This window comes from Simochromis diagramma, unplaced genomic scaffold, assembly GCF_900408965.1.
Source record: "Simochromis diagramma unplaced genomic scaffold, fSimDia1.1 OVJJ01000205.1, whole genome shotgun sequence".
Taxonomy (NCBI): domain Eukaryota; kingdom Metazoa; phylum Chordata; class Actinopteri; order Cichliformes; family Cichlidae; genus Simochromis; species Simochromis diagramma.
Genome location: NW_024386782.1, coordinates 13,483,727 through 13,507,497, shown reverse-complemented (window position 1 = coordinate 13,507,497; position 23,771 = coordinate 13,483,727). Strand labels below are relative to the sequence as shown.

The 23,771-nt window shown below is 41.5% G+C and overlaps 1 protein-coding gene across 2 annotated transcripts; it reads left to right on the top strand.

Annotated features, from left to right (window-relative positions):
* Window positions 1-9,526: 9,526 nt before the first annotated feature.
* On the top strand, window positions 9,527-23,683 carry LOC120727605 (nuclear receptor ROR-beta-like). 2 transcript variants are annotated; one of them, XM_040021975.1, is made up of 10 exons: window positions 9,527-10,015; window positions 15,599-15,684; window positions 15,796-15,937; window positions 16,627-17,151; window positions 18,183-18,304; window positions 18,767-18,899; window positions 19,390-19,497; window positions 20,216-20,326; window positions 20,837-20,949; window positions 21,035-23,683. In XM_040021975.1, exons 1-10 carry the CDS (start codon window positions 10,009-10,011, stop codon window positions 21,194-21,196), a joined length of 1,509 nt encoding a protein of 502 aa, XP_039877909.1. In that variant the 5' UTR covers window positions 9,527-10,008; the 3' UTR covers window positions 21,197-23,683. The 2 variants fall into 2 exon arrangements, with proteins under 2 accessions (XP_039877909.1, XP_039877908.1); XM_040021974.1 differs by lacking the exon at window positions 9,527-10,015 and having other exon boundaries at window positions 14,506-15,684.
* Window positions 23,684-23,771: the final 88 nt, after the last annotated feature.

Below are 23,771 nucleotides of genomic sequence, written 5' to 3'. Positions count from 1 at the left end.
AATTATCTTTACTCCATCTCTCTCCCCATCTACACGATGGTAGAACACACTGAATCCCCCTCTAATGCTGAGCTCTTGCTCCCCTTCCACCTTGTCTCCTGCAAAAATGATAAATCTACCTTCATTTTGTGCATTATTTCAGAAAGCTCGCTCTCTTCGCCAGTTATATTCCCTACTTTAAAGTCCCGACTCAGTATTCCACTCTCTTGACTGCAGCGTGAGAAATTAATCACAACTTGAAAACATTTAAAACAGTGTCCAATCTTCCCAGAAGTGGACGTCTGAACAATTTCACCCCAAGGTCAAACTGCTCATTTCTCAAAGAGAACTGTCCAGGCCTCAGTCAGCATGTTAAAAGTTCATGACAGGAGGGTTGATGATTTGGGCTCGTTTTGCAGTAATTGAACTGGTAGTGAAATCCTCTGTATACTGAAGTATTCTAGAGTCAAATGTGAGACCATCTGTCTGACAGATAAACTGGGTTGTGCAACCCAAAAAATATCCAAAGCACAGCAGCAAATTTAACAACGAATGCCTGAAAAACAAAAAACTTGGAGTGTTGCAATTACCTGGTAAAAGTCAAGACTTCAACTCCGCCGAAATGCTGTGTCAAGACCTTGAGAAAGCTCTGCATAAACAAATACCCACAAACCTCAATGAACTGTAGCAATATTTTAGAGAAGAGTGATGAAATCATACAGAAAAAAGTCAATTCCCATTATTGCTGCTAGTAGTGTTTCTACAAGCTAGTGAATCACGGGGTGTAAACTTTCTTTTTCACTTGACAGTAGATTGTAAAGATAAAATGCACCAGAGGAGGCAGCAAATTTCACCAAGCACAAACAGGAAAGCGACGATCCTTGGAAAATATGTGTCAGTGTGTCAGCCCTGATTGTGAAAATGTTTAAGTCATTTTCTGTTGTCAGCAGATGAACCAGAAACCACCTATGATTTTTCCAAATGCTGTCAAAAGCAGACAGTCACAGCACAACAGCCGAAGACTCCAGGATTCAACATCTGTTTATGAGCATGCACAGATCATTGAAACAGACTGAGAGCTCACCAAGACATCTGCGGGACTTTTTCTGCCTTTATTCTGCCTGATGAAACAGTTTCAGGCTCATGAGTTATTTTGTTAACACGTCCTCATCAAAGTGTTTCTATGATGAGGACATGTTTCTGAGGGTGACACTCATGTAAGCCAGACTCCGCACAGTCAATGGGAATTTAACTAGACAGGGCCACAGATTGGTCACAGAATATGTGTGCTTGTGTTTGTGTTTTTGTCACCGTAACCATAATAATGCATGTAATAATCATCATTATAATTCTTTATACAGCTGTGGTCCCACAGTGAGTTCAAGTTTTAGTGCACAAGCCCAGACAGCGATGGACAGTGAAGTGCTAGTTAGCAGCAGGCAACACACGCAAGAGCCAGGATGTTAGTCATTCTGGCTCCTGGCAACATTTTATACAAAACCGTCATGGTGTGAGTGACTGATTCATAATGTGGGTTTTAAGCTTATACTTCCTGTCAATGATTTTTCAGGGACTATGATGACAAAGCACGAAATACTAGAAAACTAGAACTAGAAGAATGTTAGATTTTTTGCGTTAGACTTGGACTTCCACAAAAAAAAGTTGGAGCGGGCTGAAAGTTCATCCAAGGGAAGGGAATTACTGACGAAAACTACTGAGAGTGATCAACTGATTTTATATGGAGTGACTGAAAATGTAATCTGGAAAGGGTTTTTTTTGACGGGCTTAATGGAAATAATGAGAAAACAGATGACAGAGCAGAGAGGCTCAAAGTGTGAGCTTGTCCTTTTACTAGTTAAAGCTATTTTAGGCCCTGCAGCTTGGTTTCAGGAAAGTTTTGCAGTCGCTTTTAAAAAAAAAAAGAGTAATCGGCTCCATCCGTCTGGGTCCTCTGTGAACTAAACTGTGATCCTAGGGGAAAGCCTGAAGGTCAGAATTAAATGAGCATTGACTGTGGGCCTCTCTTTTAAATAGAGTGGCTTAAGTAAGTAAAATACCTGCAAATCAATGTAGTGCATCCAGACGATTTCCCATTATAACACCCTTTAACATTCATAACAAGATGAGGAACTCTATAAAGCGGAGGAAATGTCGGATTAGATGTAGTTTATCAGTAATTACAGTATGCATTTTGCAGTTATTACATTTTTTGGGGGGAGGGGGCAATCTTGTGATTTTATTAAAAGCTACTTTATGCCTTAAAGATATTATTCTCTAGAACAATGGGAGAAATCTAATATTGTACAGGATATGAAGGGGTTTGATATTTCAGATGCTGTCTGTTGTTCACATTAATTCGTTTGAAATCCCTTTAAGGCCTATCCTGTTTTCACAAAGATATTTCCCAGATCTACTTTGATCTGATATATTTTGTGGATATATTTGCTCCACTAGTCTCATTTTGCTTGACTCACACGGGCCTGTCTGTTGATCCGCTCCTACCTGTCTCTCTCGCTCTGACTCCCTGCATTCGTTTGTGTCTGTCTGGTACTGTTTGAAAGTGCCCTTTACACGTCAGTAGTGAGGCGGGTGGTGCAGGGAGGTGGGGGTTTCCACAGCTCTAACTAGGTCAATGAAGACACACCCCTTTCTACCCTGGCTGTGCCCCTGTTCCTCTCCCCCCCCCTGCTTGTCTCCTTTCCTTTTTCCTCTGCTCCCTGCTGTGACGCAATGCAGACTTTCTGCAAACCTCCCGAAGCTGAAAAACACAGCACAGTCTTCCATTTCATTAACTGACTGACACATCCAACAAAACAGCCACACAAAAAACAACTTTCATAGATGCCAACCCGGGCAAGATGAATCAGCTGCACCATGTGGACCTTCTAATCGGCCAAAGTTTCAATGATTTGGCCCGGCTTCTTGTTGTGATTACAGATTACATAATGGTCCGGCATTGCATAATGTTTGTGGGGGTTGTCAATCTGTGATCAGCCTTTTGCACATTTGGAGGAACAGTGCGGCCACCATAAAGTGTTGTTTGCTTTGGGAACAACATCCTCTTACAGAAAGTCAGCTGGTGCACACCAGTGATATAGCAGATAGAAATGAATGCATTTATCTGCGACTTGTGAAACCCATAACATATTCGGCCTGTTACTTGCGATGTGTCTGACACGTTCTTCGAACAGTTTGGACTGGAAATCACAAAATAAGCACAAGTGCTAACTCCATGTGTTACATAAGTCCAGCCTGTTATGGCACAATCCCGACACTGGATGTCTCCGTTTCTGCTTGCTGTGCTGCGATGAGTCATCTGGGAGGTTATATATGAACTGAATTATCAGTCTCACTCATGCCTGATTCCTAAATGTATTTTGGTAAACAACAACCGGGAAATAGATCCTGCTATCTGTAGGTGTAGAGCTGATCTCACAAGCAAGAAAATATCACAAACTCCAGCCAACAACCATAAATGAGCTGCAAAATAAAAAAAAAGATTAATTCACTGATTTTTTTTTTTAGCCATAATATGGAGTGACAAAAGCATCGCTCTCCCCTGATTAGATCATTTGAGGCGCTTAGAGAAGCTGGATTTAAGAGAAAAGGAAGCAAGGACCTGATGGGAGTATGGGATGATGAAAGAAAATGGGAGGACAACACTGAGATAAAGCAGCAGAGTGCGGTTGTCCAGTAGTGCCCTGCCTGTTGGCACACAGCAGATTTAGGTCATCGGTGATTGAGGAAACACATCACTGTGAGGTGGAAAAGAAAACAGAGAAGAGAAAAGAAGTAGCTTCTTTCTATTCACTGAGCTCACTGGCCTTAATTAGCATGGGTGGAAATATCACACTGTTGTCAGCGTCCATGTGCTATTACATGTGCTAATCCAGGTGCATTTGGTGTGTGTCTCAGTGTGTGCGCAGTCACAATGAGCTGGGTGTAACTGGGTCAAGTTCACATGGCAAAGCACGTTGTTTCATGCTGGAGATAAACACAACCTTGTTGCCATAGTAACATCTCTTCCCTCTTCCCACAACTTTGCATGCTATACATTTGTATTTGCATCAGATCTCAGCTGTATTGTTAACACGTACACAAGCTACAGATTCAGGACAGTGTGTGACGTCCCACCAAATCCCACTGTTATCAGTTGTGGATCTGAACGAATGCAATCAATCATGGCTGTCGACTGTTTGGATGATGTCTTCTCTAAATCAGAGGTTCCATGAGTAGTCCGAGTGCGTCAACACCACACAGTTCTCGCTCTATTCAAGCATTCGTGGGTGTGGACGTGAACCTGCTTTTGTGAAGAACAAAGAGGAGAGAAACGTGGAAGGGTGGAGGAAAAGGCAGTGAGTGACAGAACGAGAGCTTTGCTGCTGATTGTGTTTGTCAAGACAAGTTCAGACATACTGGAGAAATTTAAACATAGGCTTGGGCGCGCGTGTGTGTGCGTGTGTGGTTAAATCGTTTACAAACTCAAATAACGATAGAGAACCTCTCCATGAAGGCATGTCTGAATTTAGCAACACGAAAGAAAGACGCGTCCTGTTTAGCAGACACGCTGGTATGCTGCACATGCCACGTTTGCTGGTGAGTGTTTATGTGGGTCAATAACGAAATTCTGATCCACTGAGAAAATCTCAGGATGTTTTTTTTAGAAAGATGAAAACTGCTGGGACAATATCTAGAAATCCAGTAACTGAATAGATATGTGGAAAATAAGACAAATGCCTGTGAAAGTACAGTAAACAAGTTTGGATTTGCTTGTTTAGAGTCACCAGGAAATGCAATTTAATATTAGAACATAAGATATTTACAACTAAATAAGCCAGGCTATTATGTTGTTGTTATTTGTTTGTTTTTCTTGAGGAAATATACTCGGCATAACCTCATCTAATCTCTTCAATATTAAGTCTGCTTTTTTTCCCCTCTAGGTGACAGCACGTTTCATTGGAAGTGACCAAATGTTCCAACAAATGAGATCATAATGTATTGCAAATGTCTGTTCATCCATCCATCGATTTTCTTGGAGCCTTTCTTGGATAGGCTGGAGTTTATCACAGCTGTCATCTGGTGAGGGGCTAGGTTCACCCTGTTCAGGTCTCCAGTTTATTACAGGCCTAACACAGATAGACAGATAACCATTTACACAAGCAAATCACCAGTTTACCTAACACGCAGGCCTTTGGACTCTGGCGTAAGCCGGAGTACCTGGAAAGGACCAACATGGATATAGATACAGACTCCATACAGAAAGGCCGCACCCAGCTGCTAACCACTGCACCACTGTGCCCCCTTACTCCACACTTGTTGCATGAATTCTTCAAGTATAACATTTTGGTTTTTCTTGGTCTTTTCTTTATTTTATAAATAATTATGAAGGCACACAAAAAAAGAATCAACTGATCAAATTACCAGCAAGAAGAAGCTTGAAGCATGAATAACAATTTCCACTTCACTATGTGACACAGTGAAACTCAGTTTGGCAATATTTCTTAAGTGATTAAAAAGAAGAATAAACCAGAGATTAACCATGAGCATCCAAAGTAAAAGCTGAATTGAAAGTTACCCCGAGGTGATGGTGGATTTAGCAAAAGGCTCCAGTTTCTATTACGCAAGCCACAAATCTATCGAGGGCATGAACAAAGACTTCTGTGTTTTCATTATTAACGTTTATTAGAGTCTCACACACACAAGATCTTTAACTCTGAAACATCCTGATGCTTACAAGACTATACAAGACAGCTTACAAGAGATAGATAGATAGATAGATAGATAGATAGATAGATAGATAGATAGATAGATAGATAGATAGATAGATAGATAGATAGATAGATAGATAGATAGATAGAACTGAATGTCATCTGCATATGAAATGGCATTAAAAGGGCTCAAAATGTTTTGAAGGGGGGACAGACATAACAGAAACAGTAAACCTTGCAGCACACCACAGGAGAGTGCAGCGAAGAGGGCCTCTACTTAGAACCAGCCACAGAAAAAGATCGCTCAGACAGATATGAAGAGAAAGCTACGCCAAAGCAGACCACCAGCCTACCCACCCAGTATCTTGGTCTATCAAGCGTAACGTGACAATATGATCAATACCGAACATTCTGCTGCATCAATATGCATCAAAATGTCACTGGGGATATGTTGTCACGTTTTGGTTTTCAAATGCGGTTTTGTATGCTACAAGCCTTGTGCCGTTGATGCTAGACCTTCAAATCAGATACTGAATTGTTTTTTTTTTATTGTAACTGATTATTACACAGGCCAAAAACACTACTATAAACAGCATGCCTGAGCTCCTATTACGATGCATGCAAGTCCAGGGAGTGCTGAGGAAGTGCTCGGTGAGATAATCTGTACCTTGTGACCCATGATTGAACTCGCACTATTCATCCCTCAGCCTTTATCAAACTGTGAAGTTGTGCAGTACATGAAAAATGAAACCGATAAGGGGAAACTAGGAGCGAAATGAAGCAGATGCACAAGTGTAAAGCTGTAACACGAGCTGAAAGGATGAAAAAAAATAACTGAGAATGACATGTATGAAACATGGAGAAAAAAGTAGATTGTGACAGGAGAGAACAGCGCTTGCACTCTCTCTGACACACTGACCTAGTGACGCAGCAAAGCTCACAGTCCAGATTACAGAGCCGTGGCTTTTTAGAGCGGAGGGGAGGGGGGATTAACGGAGCCTCGAAACAGAAGAAAACAGGGAGCTTAACTGAATGAGGAAAGTAGGGATTACAGCTCAGTGGAACCTGAAATAATCCCAGCCAACTGACTGGCACAGCCCAGCACACACTGAGTGTGTGCATGTGTGTGTGTTTAAATTTCAACCTTCTTGAGGGTGAAAGCATTTCTGTACAAATTAGGAAATGAAAGGGCATGAAACGGTGAATGTGGTGCATGAAAAATGTTGGTTAAACTGACCCCTGTTTGCATATAAATGTGTATGAGGAGCTAGACGCGAACGACGGGAGGTGATGCCGCTAACACAAGGAGAGAGAAAGAGAGCGAGATCGCCCATGGGGCCCCATTGAAACCATGTGCAGCCAATCAGTTACAGTTGGTCCCTCGTCCCTACAAAGACTCTTTGATGTGAGAGGACTTTAAATTCAACCCTGGGCAGGCACGAGGTTATACCGGCTTTGATGGCAGTCAGGAGAAACCTTATTCCATTCCTCACAACAAGACCTTGTGTATGACAAAAAAGGCTTGCTTGCCTGAGATTCAAAGATTCAGTGGCAAGCGCAGATTCAGTAGGTGGTGGAAAAATGTGAAAAATCAATTACTCTGAACTAAAAGCAGCTACACTGTGCTTTTCCACGTGTTTAGCTATAGTTCCCCATCCTACACGTTCTTATACACATTATTCAAAGGGCTCTTTCACAGCCTGTTTCATCTCAGAGAGCCAATTTTTCTGCATACCTCCTTTCTATACCTCTCTGATATAAATATCCATCCATTTATATATGACTTCTGCCGGCCTCCCCATCTGCTCCCTCATCCTGTTATGCTTCTCCTGGCAACCTTCCAAAGTCTTCTCCAGCTCTAAGCTCTTCTTCTTCTTCCGTGCCTCTTCCCTCTTCACCTCTTACTTTATCAACAAAATGTCTGCCACATAAGAGCCAATGCCGAAGCCCCCCTTCGCCTCCCACTAACTCCCTCTCTCTCTCCCTCTTTTTGTCTCTCTTTCTGCTTCCTCTGCTGTCTAACTGAGCAGCACAGCCGTTACGTAAGAGCTAAGGTCAAAGTGTTGCTGCGGTTGTCAAGGGAAACACAGAACAGGGGGGCTTCGGAGGAGATGCACGCACGACGAAAGACACGAAAAAAGAAAAACTGTGCCACAAAGAAGAGGATATTTATCGTGAGTGAAGGATTAAAAATACTGAGGAGTTTGAATTTATTTCACGCTGGCTGATACCGAAGAGTACGAGGAAGTGTATAAATAAAAAAGATAACATACGAAAAACAAGGAAGGGGAAGAGGAAAAGGATCTCTGGAGGAAAAAATAAATGACTCTGGACATCTGTATGTGTGTGTTTGTGCGTGTGTGTCTGTGTATAGAGGAAAGCAAGGAAACAAAATAAAAAAAATCTGTTGCTGTAGGTGTTCTGTGCTCAGCTGCTCCACTAACCTAGTTTGAGTAATCTCTGCCTTCATGCTGTTTCATAACAGTGATGCCAGCGCATTGCATCATAAGGCCACCCGCTACGGCAACACACACACTCCTCCTGCTCCTCCACCCTCCCAGATCCTCATTAACACCCACAGGCTCATACTTTCCCAAGCACACATATTCATCAGAGTTCAAATCCCTTTTATTGTTATTAATCAGTTAAAGACAGAGATTTGCTATAACAACCACACAAAGAATCCATGAAAACAAACGATTCACAAGAGCAACAGAATAACACATGCATCTGCAACAAAAATTGTTGCGATGTTGAGACCTGATAGTGAGATTAAATAAATGAGACGCAAATGTGATAACAGGGTTTCTATTGCATGCCCTTGCATGTGCAGTGCAGAAATATGAACACGAAACAGGAACCAGACTTTTGCAAAGCAAACCTGAGGTTACTGAGTCTAAACTTTGCTCAGTTCCACCGAGAATACACTGAGAGATGGTGAGCAATCACCGGGAAAACAGCCAGGAATATTTTCCCATCTATTCTTCCAAATCCAGATGAACACCACTGAGGAACAAAGCTCATCTGAGTGCACAAGCTGAAATAAATACTTTACAGACCCACAAAGTCTATCAGTCCTTGTCACAATAATCTATATCCACTTACCCCTCTGTCCCCCCCCCCCCCCCCCCCTCTCTTTGAGGAGAAAGGTCGCTCATAAATGTTCAGGAATGGGACGAGAACTGCAAAAGGTGACATAAGCACAGAGGCTGAATAGAAGAGGCATTGTACAATTAGGAAAAGTTGAGTCAGTGGAGAAATAGCGCGATTTTATTCATGCTTTAAACCGTGAAACCAATATTTGAGGAGCTGGAGTCACTTACTTTATTCTTCAATGAGCACCCAACTGATTATTAGTTTATCAGCTTGAACGTCAAGCTTGTTTCCAGGAGAAATATTTACTTTGAGCCTTTCATTTTTGCATTTCATTGAGGCCACATTTCCATACACCATTAATGCAAATCTGGAAAATATGCAACAAATGGTGTGTGTGTGTAGGGGGGGAGTACTCTCTGGTAAACAACAGCCTTTTGATAGCATCATGACGCTTGTTTACATCTTCAGCAAGAGCCTGATTAGACAGGTATTAAATTTACATTGATTTATAGGTCACAACCTCTGCTGTTACAGTAAATTATGTCTTATATGAGGGGAAACAGTGTGTTAAAGCAGAACTGACTGCAGGTTTAATTGCCTTCCTTTTCCCTGCTGGATGGTAATAATATTTATTTCTCACACTATAACTGTGTGCTGTCAGGAGTCGGGATGGGGGGGGAAACAACTAGTGAATCAAACGCCAAGCCACCTTAAACGCGCTCCCGACTGCGCGTCCCCGCGAGAGCTGAGAGAGGAGCTGTCGGCAGTGAGATCATGTGAGAGTCCACGCTTGGAGAAAGTAGGTTAGCAGGGTAGACTGAGAGGAAAGCAGGCGGAGAAGTCACAGAGGCAAAAAGGGGGGGTCCGAGCACCGCTCTTCCACCGTGGGACTATTCTGTCAAGAAGAAGGAGGAAAAAAAAAGTTGATCCAAATCTATTCACCAGTGCGCGGAGACAGTTACGATGCGAACCAAAGCGACTTCGTACACTCTTTTATTTTCCCCGGACTTTACCGAGCGATAAAAAAGAAGAGTTTCGGATAGCTTTTTTTTCTTTCCCCTGCCGTGGTTTGCGAAAGCTGCCTGCAGCTGGGACGAAGTTAATATTTACAGAGTCAGTTGACTCTGGCTCCAGCGCCGTATTCCCCTCTCTCCCCACTGTCACTTACAGTAAACCCATGTAGTCCAGTCTTCGTCGTTCTTTCCAGAAATAAGAAAACACCAAAATGAGAGGTAAGTTTACTTTTTTTAAAAAAATGTCACAATAAATGCGTGTGTTTTTTGGGGGTGAACTTTGTATTTTGTGGTTATGTACGGGCTGGAACAGCCACATGTGTGCGCACAGGGATTTAGGAGTGCGCCTGTTTTCCTCTCAGTTCGCGTTAATCCCTCATGACTGGATTATAGGCGCACAGAGCTGCACGCCAAACGCTAAAGGACGCAGCGCTGGAGGCATGGCGTTCACTCGTGACAAATGCTAAATGTTATACATGTTTACTTTTCTTTCTTTCTTTTTTTCTATGCATCTGCTTATTATGATAACATCAGACCAAGTCCTAAATGCACTCATGCGCATTTGTGCTTTGTAACTTGTGCAGTGACAGACCTTACAAACCTACCTTTTTAAATAAATAAATAAGTAAATGAGAAAACTTAGAAGTGTGAGCGCGATCTCACCTGAGACTCCTGTAAATTTTGCCAGGGCGTCCATGTTGGGGTTATGCAATGAGGAGAGGGAGGGGCGTGGAAGGAGGATGTTGTTAACCAAAACTAGAATTATGTAATCGAGATGTTATTTGACCTTATCAGGTGTCTAATCGGCTAAACTAAAGCTTAAATAGGCCACATTTAGCAATAATCACGCAATCGAACATCATAATAATAATAAATTAAGGCATAATCTTGAATTTGTAAACTTATAACCATATATTTTGTTAATATTTCCATATATTTGAAAAATAAAAGAGCCCTTCAAATGCGCGTGTTTTCGTGTTTTTTTTTTTTTTTGTGTGTGTGTGTTTTTTTTGCAGCTGATGTTACAACACGGATCTGAGCAGCAGTTTGTGTAGTTGTGTTATTGTTGTGATGCGGTGGCTGTGGCAGCATGGCCGACTGTGTGAGTCTACAGAGGGAGACGGACCTGGCTGTTCCACTGACCTAGTTATGTCACCCAACGTTATACAGCACACACAGCGGAAGGAGGGGAAGCGGCTCCGGGAAGCGTCGTGCCGCCCGGACGTGCGGCTTCATGTGCGATTACAGGCTCGATGTTCACGGTGTCGCTCCCTGACACAGGCTGAACTTGAATTTGAACTTGAACTTGGCCTTGGCCTGGGAAGAGGGCAGCTCCAAGTGATAAAGGGAAGGGGCTTTTATAATGAAATACTAAAGATAGTTAGATACGATTTCACATGAAATCAAACTAGTCCTCAGATTTGCAAAAAATGCGAATCACTTTCATATGAAATCTTTTTACTCGTTGGAAAGAGGCAGCATATAAGACAACCCCCTCCAATTACAGCGGTTTTAAAGAGGCTGATAGTGTTCTGATGGTTGGATCTGTTTATGTTTGGCAATTTGGGAGTTTTGGCAAGAGCAAGGATTACTATCTATCATGTACAGGAAAGGAGATTACCTGCAAGGAGTTTGGGGGTTTTTTTGGCAGGGGAAGAAAGATCGTTTTTTTTTTTCTCTTGTACTTAAAAGATAGAGAGGTGGGGAGGTAGGGAAGGGGGGTATCTGGTGGAGGGAGTTTCCCTTTCTGGCAGGATATTCAAATGTAAACAATCCACAGCCCTTTCTTAGTTGGCTGCACTCAAAATGTAGTTTAGTCACACAACCTGTCGTGTCCTCACTGGAAAAGCACATCAGCATTTTTTGCTATTTTATCCCATCTTGAATCGTTTTGGTTTCAGAGTGTTGAGTCATTCCAAATGTTTAGGCATGCAGATGGGCTCTGGCCTGTTGTGATGTCTGGGCTTCTGACACTTCCTCTCGTTTGCTGCACTAGACAGCACTTCTACAAAATGTGTTCCACTTATTTATAACCTAGCAGACAGTGAAAGATCACAAGACTCGTGTCATAAGCTGACAGCCAGTGTAGGAGGTCCGTGACTTTCTTAGCTCTGTTCTAATCTCTCCCAAGTGGGGCCTCAACTTGGGCCTCCACTTGCTTGTTTTTGCATCTTTTTAAATAAAGTAAGCTAAATGCACGGGTGGCCAGATTGTAAATGTTAATTTAATGCATGCTGCAGTCTCAAGTTCTTGTGTTTTAAGTTGTATTATTCTAAGAGAGTTAATAAATATATATATATATATATATATCAGAGATATAATTGAGCACATAGGTTGTTTAAGACGGTTCCAATGTAATGTAGTTCCAATGCAACAAGGAACAGTCACAGTGGACTGTTGTTATACAGCTCTGTGAAACACTGTAAGCCTACACCCAATTAGAAAGCATGATACAACAAGCACTTCAGTGTTTCCAGTATGTACAGTATAGAGCTCCAGCACAAGGCCTCCACCTTTTGTTGAAGGTATTTTCTGCTAGTCATTATGAGTAGGTAGCAAAGAATTAAAGGCACGCCGCCTTTTATAAAGACTAGGATCAATCTTAGTGTATCACTTGTTATTTTAACCCTTATAATAAACCGACACAAACAAATTGTCCTCCTTATAATTTAGTTTTTATGATTATATCATCAAGAAGTGGCATGTGTGCGTGTGTTCTTGCACGTATGTCTCAGGGAACATGTGGAAGGTAAAAATTCAGCTTTCTCTTTTATTAAGCTACTGACACACTGACATACTGACCATTTGACCCATAAGGCAGGCGGCTCCTGGGTGAATTACTGACTGTTTGTTCCTTGTTAGATGCAGAGAAGTGAACTGCTGGAAGCTCAAAGTCAGTGATTTTATTTCCTGTTTCTCTCTTTGCCTCTCCATACCCCACCCCTACTGAATTAGCCTCTTTAGAGATAACAAGGTTACACATTTAACTGCCTGATAAACACTGTGAGGCCAACGTGTTTGCCTGAACCGTTAAAGAGCCTGTTCCCTGTTTATTTTGTGCAAAATGTTTGGGTGCGCCAAAGTCCTAGAGACGAAACACCTGCCGTACTCAAACAATACTCTGCGTTTGCCATTTGCGTCATTTCTCATCATTTGTTACTAAGTTAATGTGTCACCCAGTAATAAAGCTACAGGATATATGAGCTATGTTAGCGAGAAGAAGAACTACCTTGATCCTTTTGGAGAGCTGGCTGTCTGAAGAGTGCTAAAGGTCACATACTTCAGACTAGTTTTCAGGGTTAAAGGTACATGTTTGGGTTTTTTTGCAGTTTAGTGTGGCCACTGTCGCTGTGTCGCTATCAGCATTTCAAGCAGCTGAATTTTTATCAGGTAGTTAGCTAACAGCAATAATTCTGTAAAGATTAGCCAAATATCTGACATCTGAATATCCCTTAATCACTAAAGGCACAAAAGTCTGCAAAAATTAGGACAAAATGGCTTCTAATACATGCATGGGCTTCATAGTCTTTAATAATGGTTAAAAATAATACTTTTACAATGTTGGTCCAAAATCTAAATGCGTCAATTTGAGGGGGCATTTTTCACCATCCTATCACTACTGGTGTTTTTACGTCAAACATTAACCAGCCAATCAGAAGAAAGTTAACCAGTAATTAAAATAGCTGCTATTTGAAAATCTATTTTGCCACCGACTGCTTCTTTTTTAAGGCATACCTCTTAATTTTCTGTATAGATTTTGTTTTCTATCCAATCAGTGTAACTGCATGGCTGTTCCTTATTCAGAGCGACTTTAAAACAGGGGAACAGAGTAGATGCATCTGTTTCTGTCTCTGGTTTTTCTTGGATGTCTGCACAGATTCAGAAAAGAGGCCCATGAAAGTATGTATGTGTGGTTGTAGCAACAGGGGTGGCTGGCTGGGCATCTGTGTTATTCTGGCTCTCAGCACAGGACAGGAATAGAAGCAGAAGCTCAATGTCAAAGACCTGGGAGAGGAGTGGGGGCTGAATAACTGACATTCAAGTTCAGAAATGGTATGGTTTGCATGGACAGCAGCCAGGGACAGGAAGAGAGGGCAGTCACAGTTCTAGCAAATGTAGTTTATCTTTAATATAAAAGCAAGGTGAAGCCCTAATTAATCTATACAGAAGTAGGAGAAAACTGTGAAGGCCTGTGTTGGATATTAGGTAATGTGCAGTTTGTCTAGGCCGACTATCGTTGCCTTTCTTGTTAAATTTGGCTGTTATGTAACCAAGCCAGTTTGCTAATGCAGGCCACAAGCCTTCAGGGAAATGTTTTATGGCGAAGTCTGAGCATTGTTCAGCTCCACCTTAAAACTGCTCCGCAGCGCCGGGATCGCGCTCGCCTCCCTCTCCCCCTGCAGTGGGAAAGTGTGTCAGTAGGACAGACCGTCCACATGGGCTGACAGGCTACATCGCCCGAGTGACGTATGACTCAGCCAATACCAAGAAGCTGCTAATGCAGCTCAGCCAGTGGGAGAAAGAGAGGCTGAGCAGGGCGGGTTGTCAGTGTTGCTAGAGTGAGCGTGCTGAATGAGTGTTGTTAGGAATGCTCACAGACAGGAGTTATATAATCGTGAGATGAGGGAGGGGTGGAGGGGAACCTGAGAGAAAGAGAAGAAGGAAGGGAGGGAGGGAGGGTGATATTTTTCCATTGCATGTCTGCAGCTGCCTTGATCAGTTGGAGTATTTCAGTCAACAGTTTTAGAGAAGAGACAGCCGACTGTGTCATTAGAAAAAGAGGTGGAAAGTTGTGTTTTCCAGTACCTAAGAGTGCAACAATTCCTTCTCAATCCCTAAGTGCTTTTCCATACGTGATCCTCGCGGCACAAAGGGTGATTTTGTAAATCAATCTAGGATAGTACAGGCAGAAAACCTCTGCTGTAACTATCATATGATATAGAGCTTGTCGTCTCTACCACGACCTAAAGAGAACGAGTTTTTGTGTATGTGTCATATGTGCAAGTGTCATGTGATTTCATATGTGGTTGTGAACTCTGTTCCCTCATGGGGGCCATTTACAGGGCGCAGACAAACACAGTTTATGGCAAGTTCTCATATACACTGTGTGCTAATTGCGGGACGGTTTGTTTATGGGGTTGTTGACATTAAACAAATAATCGATGCCAGTGCTACATAGTGGCGATCACTCAGTGGACTAATTACAAGATGTGTTTTTGAGTGGTCTGGGTCAACGTCAAAATACGGTAATAATTTCTTACCAATACCAATGAAAAGGCCTGAGGTGCATTGTTTTCAGTTAATCATATGGTGTACCGAGCAGTTTACAACACAAAGAAGTTCAGAGATCAGAAGGCGTAAAAGTGGCGCGTTTGGGAGAGAAATCGGGATAGCGCGGTCTAAAGGCTAAATTTGTGCCTGGCTTAGGGAACAGAGATGTAGGACTAGCTTTAATTGTATTAAGCTGATTGAATTTGGGAGTGAAACTAAAACTTTTCCAGATTTTGAACAGTTGTAGGGCTGTGTGGACAACAGATGTTGGACTCCTTATTTAGGAGAAAGGAAAGCCAGCGCAAAACAGCATTTCTTTGCCAAATATGGACTTGTATGAAACTATTTTTGTAAGTCTTACTAAATATTTTTCTTCCTGTTTTTGTGTTGTGTGTTTGGATGTTAAAGCCAAAGTATGACTGAATATGTAGTCTGAAAGCCTAATGTGAAGCACGGCTTTCCCCTTAATTTTGAGACACATTAAGGAGCAGTTTTCTGACCTCTCCTCCATGTTTCTTTTCATCAATGCAGCTCAGATCGAGGTCATCCCCTGTAAGATCTGCGGGGACAAGTCCTCAGGAATCCACTACGGAGTCATCACCTGTGAAGGCTGCAAGGTGAGCCCAGAGTAACGCCTTGGTATCAAATCTCACTTTAACCGAGCTGTTTTATCGAACGTTTGCATCTCATTCGCAGTGTCTGTATTTTGTCTTCTTGTGTGTGTTTAGGGTTTCTTCCGTCGCAGCCAGCAGAACAATGCCATGTACTCTTGTTCCCGTCAGAGGAACTGCCTGATTGACCGAACCAACCGTAACCGCTGCCAGCACTGCCGCCTACAGAAATGTCTGGCTTTGGGCATGAGCCGAGATGGTAAAAAACAAAATACACGCAAAAACCATGCACTTTATCCACCTTACCAACTTCCTCAGTCTTTAAACTTTTAACAGTTATCACAACCTATTTGGTTAATCTGAGACTTGCTTAAATAAGGGAAGTAAAGAGATATGTGTGTATTCAGTGACATGTAAGGCGTGTGGGTGTCATCGGTTTCAAAGCTGATGCCAGAGGAATTTGAAGACCTCACCAGTAAAGATCAAGATCAGCTGTTGTAAGAGGGTTGGTCACATATAGACCTGTTCTGTGGGCTGCAGGAAGAAGACAAATATTATGTGTCTGCTACCCAGGGCTGGGCTAATACAGTGCTCATATATAGAAATAGGGGATTCAAAGTGAGGTAAGATATCCTACAATTAGACTGAGGAAGAAATGTTTATACAAGCTCTTGAATTAACCTAAAAAAAATTTTGAAAGTGCAATATCCTTTTATCTTTTCAGCAGAACTTTATTTAAGCTTTTATATTTGCTATTTTATATTATACTTATTTTATTCTGTGGAATGAATGAGTTGAACTCCATTTTCACTGTGCAGCAACATAAAATAATCTTTATCTGTATCTTAGCTTAAACGTGACAGTCAATCACATACTGTACATTTAATAAATAAAGCATGTAAAATGTATTTGTTTGTCTACTATAATGAAAGTATTTCTGTTTTGCAGCGGTGAAGTTCGGCCGTATGTCAAAGAAGCAGCGCGACAGCCTCTACGCTGAGGTTCAGAAGCACCAGAAGTCCCAAGAGTGTGTGGGGTCTGGAAGCGGGGGCTCTGCCACTCTGTCCTTACCCAGGGAAGATGGAGTCTGTGGCAGCGGTGGGGAAGATGGCGAAGAGGGTTTGAGCAGGTCCTACAGCAGTGGCGGCTCTAGCTCCACCCTCAGTGACCTGGATGACATCGCCGCGCTGCCTGACCTGTTTGACCTGCCGTTGACACCCGAGGAGGCCAGCGAATACTGCAGCCTGGAGCTGCTCGGAGGCGGAGGAGCCAGTGCCGGGAACACCTCCAACTCATCGTCTTCTTCTTCCACTTCCTCGTCTATGTCCAATCAGAATTCCCCACAGCAGACCATACTGGATGGCGCGGACAGTAATGGCATCCAGCTCCTGCACTCTCACACACATTCGCTTCTGGGAAACACACATGCACTGCTGGACCAGCTGCCTGATGACTGCTCAATAACAGACCTTGGTGAGTGCTGAATATAATAAACAACAAAAAAAAGTTCCTGTTATTCACCCATAAACCCGTGTGTACAGGAGTACCTCAAAATGTCAAATAGCGGTGGCTCATGTGTAACAGGACTTTATTTGACAGGATATAATAAAAGAGAAGAGTGATTTAGAAGTCCGTATTTTCCTAGTGCATGCTTTTCATGCAACGTTAATATTTCTTTCAGCCGTTTGACATAGTCACTCTTAATGGTTCGTGAAGCTTATGACTGATTCTGGTTAAGCAAAGCAGAGTCAGTCTGGATCATTATTTCAAGTAAAATATGCAGGCTTTGCTTTGAGAATTTACAGTGAAATGCTAAAAGTATTCCTTTGTCAACAAGCAAAAGGGTTGAGCAATAAGTATAATATACTGCATGAAAAAAGAGTTAACAGCAAAAAAAGAAATCATATTCAATTCAAGGACAAGGACACGGTTCATCAAAAGGTTGATTTAATAAAAGGAATCTGAGTCATACATGCTAAATCTAAAAGCAAAGAACGTTGGCAAGTGTTATAAAGAACACAAAAAAATTATAATAGTCAAACTATATAGTACATCATCTCTCCAAAAACGGCAACAGATGAAGGGATGGGTGTGTTTCGGGTCTCTGGAGATCTTGAGCGTGAACACATTTCACTTTACAGGTGTTGCAACAACAGACTGTGAGGAATTGAATGGGGTTTTGGTTTTTGAACTTTTAAATCAACCAAAAAAACCACTTGTGAATAATAAATGCAGGAAGTGGTAAAATGACAAACGGCTGTGGAAATAAGGTGAGGAAATGAGCCATTAACACTCCTGTCAGGGTCAGTCAGCAGTAACAGCAGAGTGGTGCAAAGCATCTAGTAATTCAAGGTCACATGGCCATGGTCTGTAGATGTGTAAACAATACCAGTGTTACACTGTAACTCTGCTGAGCTCAATGCTGTCTTTCCAAAGCGCAAAATCAGTGCTACCGCAAATAAACAGCACTGATTGTGTGTGTATATACCTGTTTTGTCTTACAGAGCACATCACTCAGAGTATTGTTAAGTCGCACTTGGAAACGTGTCAGTACAGCGCCGAAGATATGAAGAGATTCAACTATGTACAATATACACCTGAAGAAATGCGTACTTTTCAGAACAAGGTAAATAATCCGCACGTGCCCTCCTGAAGATCATAAGGAAAAGGAAAAAAAGACCTAAACCAAGAAGACTGATCCTATTAGTGAGCATGGGTTATATAGTCAAAGCATGATGGAGCTTATTCTTCAGTGGCATACACCCCCAGTCCTCATCTAAAACTCACAGTAAGCCACACTATTGCTTGGCATGTTCTTAACCGTGAACATCCATATTGTGGTTTTATGAGTCAGTCGGAAAATTAGAAAGACACATGTGTCCATAAGATGTACTGTAATATGCAAGTTTTCCTATACTTAACAGAAAAACAAAACTATTTACATCTATATTAATATTTGGGCATCAATGATCGTATTTCTTTTTAATGGGAGGCTAGGCATCAGGATGCTGTCCATCACATTATCATTGTGACATTGATGAACTTTTAGAACTTAAATCTCTTCTTTCTTGCACACTTTGCTTTTCAGTCTGCTGAGTGGATGTGGCAGCAGTGTGCACACCACATTACCAACGCAATCCAATACGTTGTGGAGTTTGCCAAACGTATTGCAGGCTTCATGGATCTGTGTCAGAACGATCAGATCATTTTGCTGAAAGCAGGTTAGTGCACAGTCTATGAAAGCGCAAATACTCTGTTCACTGAGTTTGTTCTTCATAAGTAAACAAAGGCTGAAACTTGCTAACTGTGATTCCTTCTGCTTTGTTTTTTTTGTCTCCAACTCTACCTTTGCCTTTTGTTTTAACTACCCGTTCGTTTGTTTGAATAAACTATACGCTCCTGATCTGAACACTGTACCGAACACATCAAATTGCGCAATCCTGGTGGGAAAAAAACCCAAAACATAATTTTATGTTACCTGAATACCTGCATATATCTGACAATGCATTTCTGTAAATGTTTTGAACTTTTTAAAACACTTTAAAACTGTTCAAAAATGTCTTATATATGCCGTCCTTCAATCTGGGTCAAAATTGCTTACATCTTGTTGTTTGTTTTGTACGTGTTGGAGTATCTTGGGCTTTTTCTATCCTCCCCTCCTTCTTTCTTCTGTCTCCATCTTTTTTGCTCTATCTGTGGCTCCGTTTTTAGGCTGCCTGGAGGTCCTCCTTATACGTATGTGCCAAGCGTTCAACAGCAGCAACAACACCATTTTCTTCAATGGAAAATTTGCTTCAGCTCAGTTCTTCAAAGCACTAGGTGAGTATCAGAGCATTAAAAACAATACAATAAATGTCAGAAATATCACATTTCTTTTTCTTTATGCAAGGTTTATAATCAAACATCTGTTCTAAATGCAATATGCAAATCTACCATTAGTGCATTCAAAACTGCCAGTGATCCCACTGAAAGAAATACAGCCAACACCTCTATACCTGTTACCTAAACCCTACATTGATCAACACAAATCATTATTATAAATGACATAACAGTCATAACTGTCACTGTAATGCTTTTTCTCTAAGATAGTTATTTCTCTTTTATTCTTATCAGCAGCAGTTCGTCACAACGAGAACAGATATTAACGTTAATTAGGGCTAATTGAAACCCTGCAGATGGATTTTCCAATTTTTGCCTCTGCGGTATCACCGGTACGCTCTAACAGAAGAAAAATCAGCTTTAAAAACAGCAATGAGCTGTTTGATGAACTCATTTAAAGGAATGCTGCTCAGGTCTCATTTTAAAAGACAGATTGGTCAGTGGGGAAGGATTTTCCCTTTTCTTAAATACTTCTAAGAAATCAGATACACAGTAATCTGAGTAAGAAAGCAGCTCATTTAACTGTTATGAAATTTCCAAATCAGGAAGAGAGATCGAGATCTTCAATCTCTATGCATGTCCTGTTTCTCTAAGCAGTGCTACCTTTATGATTATTATTTCTGACAATTAACTTATCAAACACAATGCATGTGTGCAGGCTGTGATGATCTCGTCAGTGCAGTGTTTGACCTGGGGAAAGGACTCTGCCGTCTACAGCTGTCCAACGACGAGATGGCTCTCTTTAGCGCTGCTGTCCTTCTAACGCCGGGTGATTATCTTTCATGCACATCTCCTTGTCGCTCATACACACTTATAAAAGCAAACAAGCTTGAAAAGAGCTACACATTTGACTGCAAAATAATAGTGATAGTCAGAAAACAGGTTACACTTACATTCATGTATTAGTTTTGCTTTAGATGTTTATTCTAAATGCAATACTGATTATTAAGCTAACTTGCAGTAAAAAACCTTAATTTGGTTTCATGCATCCGTGTATCAGCTTCAGCATCACATTTGTGGGTTGCTCGGATGACAAAAGCGTAGATCAGTTTCATGACATAATTGCATAAATGAAGCTTTAATCTACCTTATTTATCGTTTCCTGGGGATATATACAGTATCGGGCTGGGAGAGAAGGTGTAGAAATCCTGACACTTGATGTTTCTATTCGATTGGATGGTGTCAGCTAGCCCTCACATCTCTATCAAGGCTTTCGTTTAAAATCTCATCTTTAGAACCTACACTGTAGGTGGCTAATATCTAAATGTCATCTCTGTAGACCGACCCTGGCTGACAGAAGGGCAGAAGGTTCAGAAACTCCAGGAGAAAGTCTATCTGGCTCTGCAGCACAGTCTACAAAAGAGTGGCGCATCTGACGAGAAACTGGACAATGTAAGGTTAAGCAAACGTTGCCCTTTTTAAACACGCACAGTTACGTATTCACATGTTTACCCTTGTATTTTTTTCATCCCCACAGATGCTGTCCAGGCTGCCTATAATGAAGTCCATCTGTAACCTCCATATTGATAAACTGGAGTTTTTCCGTTTGGTCCACCCAGAGACAGCCTACAGTTTCCCACCACTGTACCGGGAAGTGTTTGGCAGCGAGATATCTCTGCCGGACTCCACCGACAGCTAGACAGGCAGTTAGGCAAAAGACAGAGAGAAAGAGAGAGAAAGTGTATTAAGATGTAGGGAAGCAAAAAAAAAAAAAAAAAGAGAGAGAGAGACAGAGAAGGGTAAGGATTTTTAAGATCCACAACCAGCAGTTAAGAGACAATCCAGGACTTTAAATTCTCCGTCTCCCATGATCCCAAAGTAGTCCTCCAATTTCCCAGCAGGCAAAAGCACCTTACACTACAGACCACACATGCTCACGGTCCTCTGCATATTGTAGCATTGACAACACACATATGGGTGTAGTAGTAATAATAATAATGATAATAATACCACAGCAGCCCACTAAGCATGTAACAGCTGCAAGCTCTAACACATGTTCAGCATGTGATCCACTGCGGATCACCCAACCATTTATGAATGTACCTCATCAATAAGCACAAAAAAAAAAAAAAATTAAAAAAAAAATCAATAAGCACCAGTGCACAAGCGAGAAACAAACAACAGAGAATGTACAACCCTGCCACTTTCGAGACAGAGTTTTACAAATAGCGTTTGTATAAAGTTGCATCAAGTAACAAGTCTCCCTGTTCTTGCAGCTCTTAGTCGATATTCATGCATCTCAGTATGGTACGTCCGCGTATTCATACAGACAGCATCCTTGTACTGACCATCACTTAGGGACCAAGATCATGAGTCAAAATTTGTGGGGTTTTTTCTCCATGACTCACAACTTCGGCTGAACTCAAAAAGCTAAGTACCAGTTTCACTCACTTATTTAGACAGTGTTTGGTGCTGCCTTTTTGTAGGCTCTTGTAATGCAATGACAAACCTCAGTCCCACGCACCCCCTTCCTTGTAAATGCCACTTAGTGACAGGACATGATGAAATTATCTTTAATTTATATACACATTTATAAAAGAAATATTTTAAATAAGAATGTAAATAGATAATAGTATATAAGTGTATGGAGAGAGTTAGAATGTGTGAGTTCCGTTTGGCATGAGAGGGAGAGAGAAGAGGATAGCAAGACGTGAGAGGAGGATTTTTTTTTTTTTTTTTTTTTTTTAACGGATGGATATGTGAGGAGAACTGATATTTGGACTGGAATTTTTTATTTTATTTTTTTTGCCTGGATGATTTTTCCTCTCCTGACAATACTCTCAGGTTTGCACGGCAACCAACAACCCCAACCGGGCAAAGGTGCGGCCGTCACCCCAAGCGACGGGTTGGACATTTGCTGCAGATGCAACACAGCAGCGGAGCCGGTGTTCTCGAACTTAACGAAACAAACATTGTTTTGAATTTGAACTGTCAGCTTTCGGTTTGCACTGTGGCGTCCCGTCCCTCCGCCCTCCCCTCTGCCTAAAAAGACAAGAGGATAAACAGTAAGGAAACGAGAATGCAAAAAGGCAACTGACGACTTCAGGAACTGCATAACACAAGCGGACAGACCAGGACTGCCCACCTGTTTCTAACCAGCAGTCAGTACACAGCTAAACTGTCTTCACTCACAGTGTTTCAGGTGGTTAAAGGCCGGGATAACGATGGTCCATAATATGTATCATTAACCTTCTTTGCTGGTTGGTGCAACTGTATTATTTTGTACATTTGCTGTTCCTCTCTCCTCCTGTAGTCCCAAACCCGACACTTGTCTTATTACAAAGCACTTATACTTTTCCTCGTTCTCATTGGACACTTGTCTAAGGCCAGACAGAGCTACCAGCTGCCCCCCTGAGTTGGGCTTCAATGCCAGTTAAGACTTCATTTAATCTGTTGAGCTATCTTTTGTTAGAAGCCTGTCACACAAAAGTCACCCATAACTGTTTACATTTTTGATGTACATAAATAACACACGTTCTAAAGGTTCTATTTTAGCATAGAGATGGGGATAAATGTCTTACGATGGGCGATGGTTGTCGAGCAGAGTCCGAGGACCTGCTGCCTGCTGCTCAGGGAGCTAGCTGTGATCTCCTGTCCCTTTATTACCAGTGTCGTCTTTTAGCCTTGTACTCCTCACACCTTTGCACCTAAGATGAAACGCATAACCATAATCACTGTGGACGTAAGTTATTTTTGTGAATGTTACTCACAAAGTGTCAAAGCCCTTCCCGTTTGTCCTAATATTGTAACTTTAAATTTAAGATGCATAGGATTACAAAAAATAAATAAAGTAAATAAGTTAGAGTTCAGGATGAATTTCGTTATTGGGTTTAATGTTTCTTTTGCTGTGATTTTCATTTATTTGTCTTTTCTCCACATTTTTTTTTCTTTTCGTGTCTCCACTTTCGTCTTGTAAAGTCAGTGATCTATTTTTTTTTAATTGAAGAAAGAAAACTTCAAACAAAAAAATGTTTGTCTCCCTTCTCTTTCCCTGTATGACAAAATGTACAAGAGGTATATTACTAGTCCAAGAGTCACACAGCTCGATATACAGTATATTGTTGTCCAATGGGATACATTATATGTGGTTTTAAGAATGTAATAAATTGTTTCTTTTTCTTTTGAAGTGTTTGTGTAATTTATTTGCTTTTGTGTCAATTTATACAGGTCAATGCACAAGAATATAGGCAAATGTATAGGCGGTTTTCCACTGT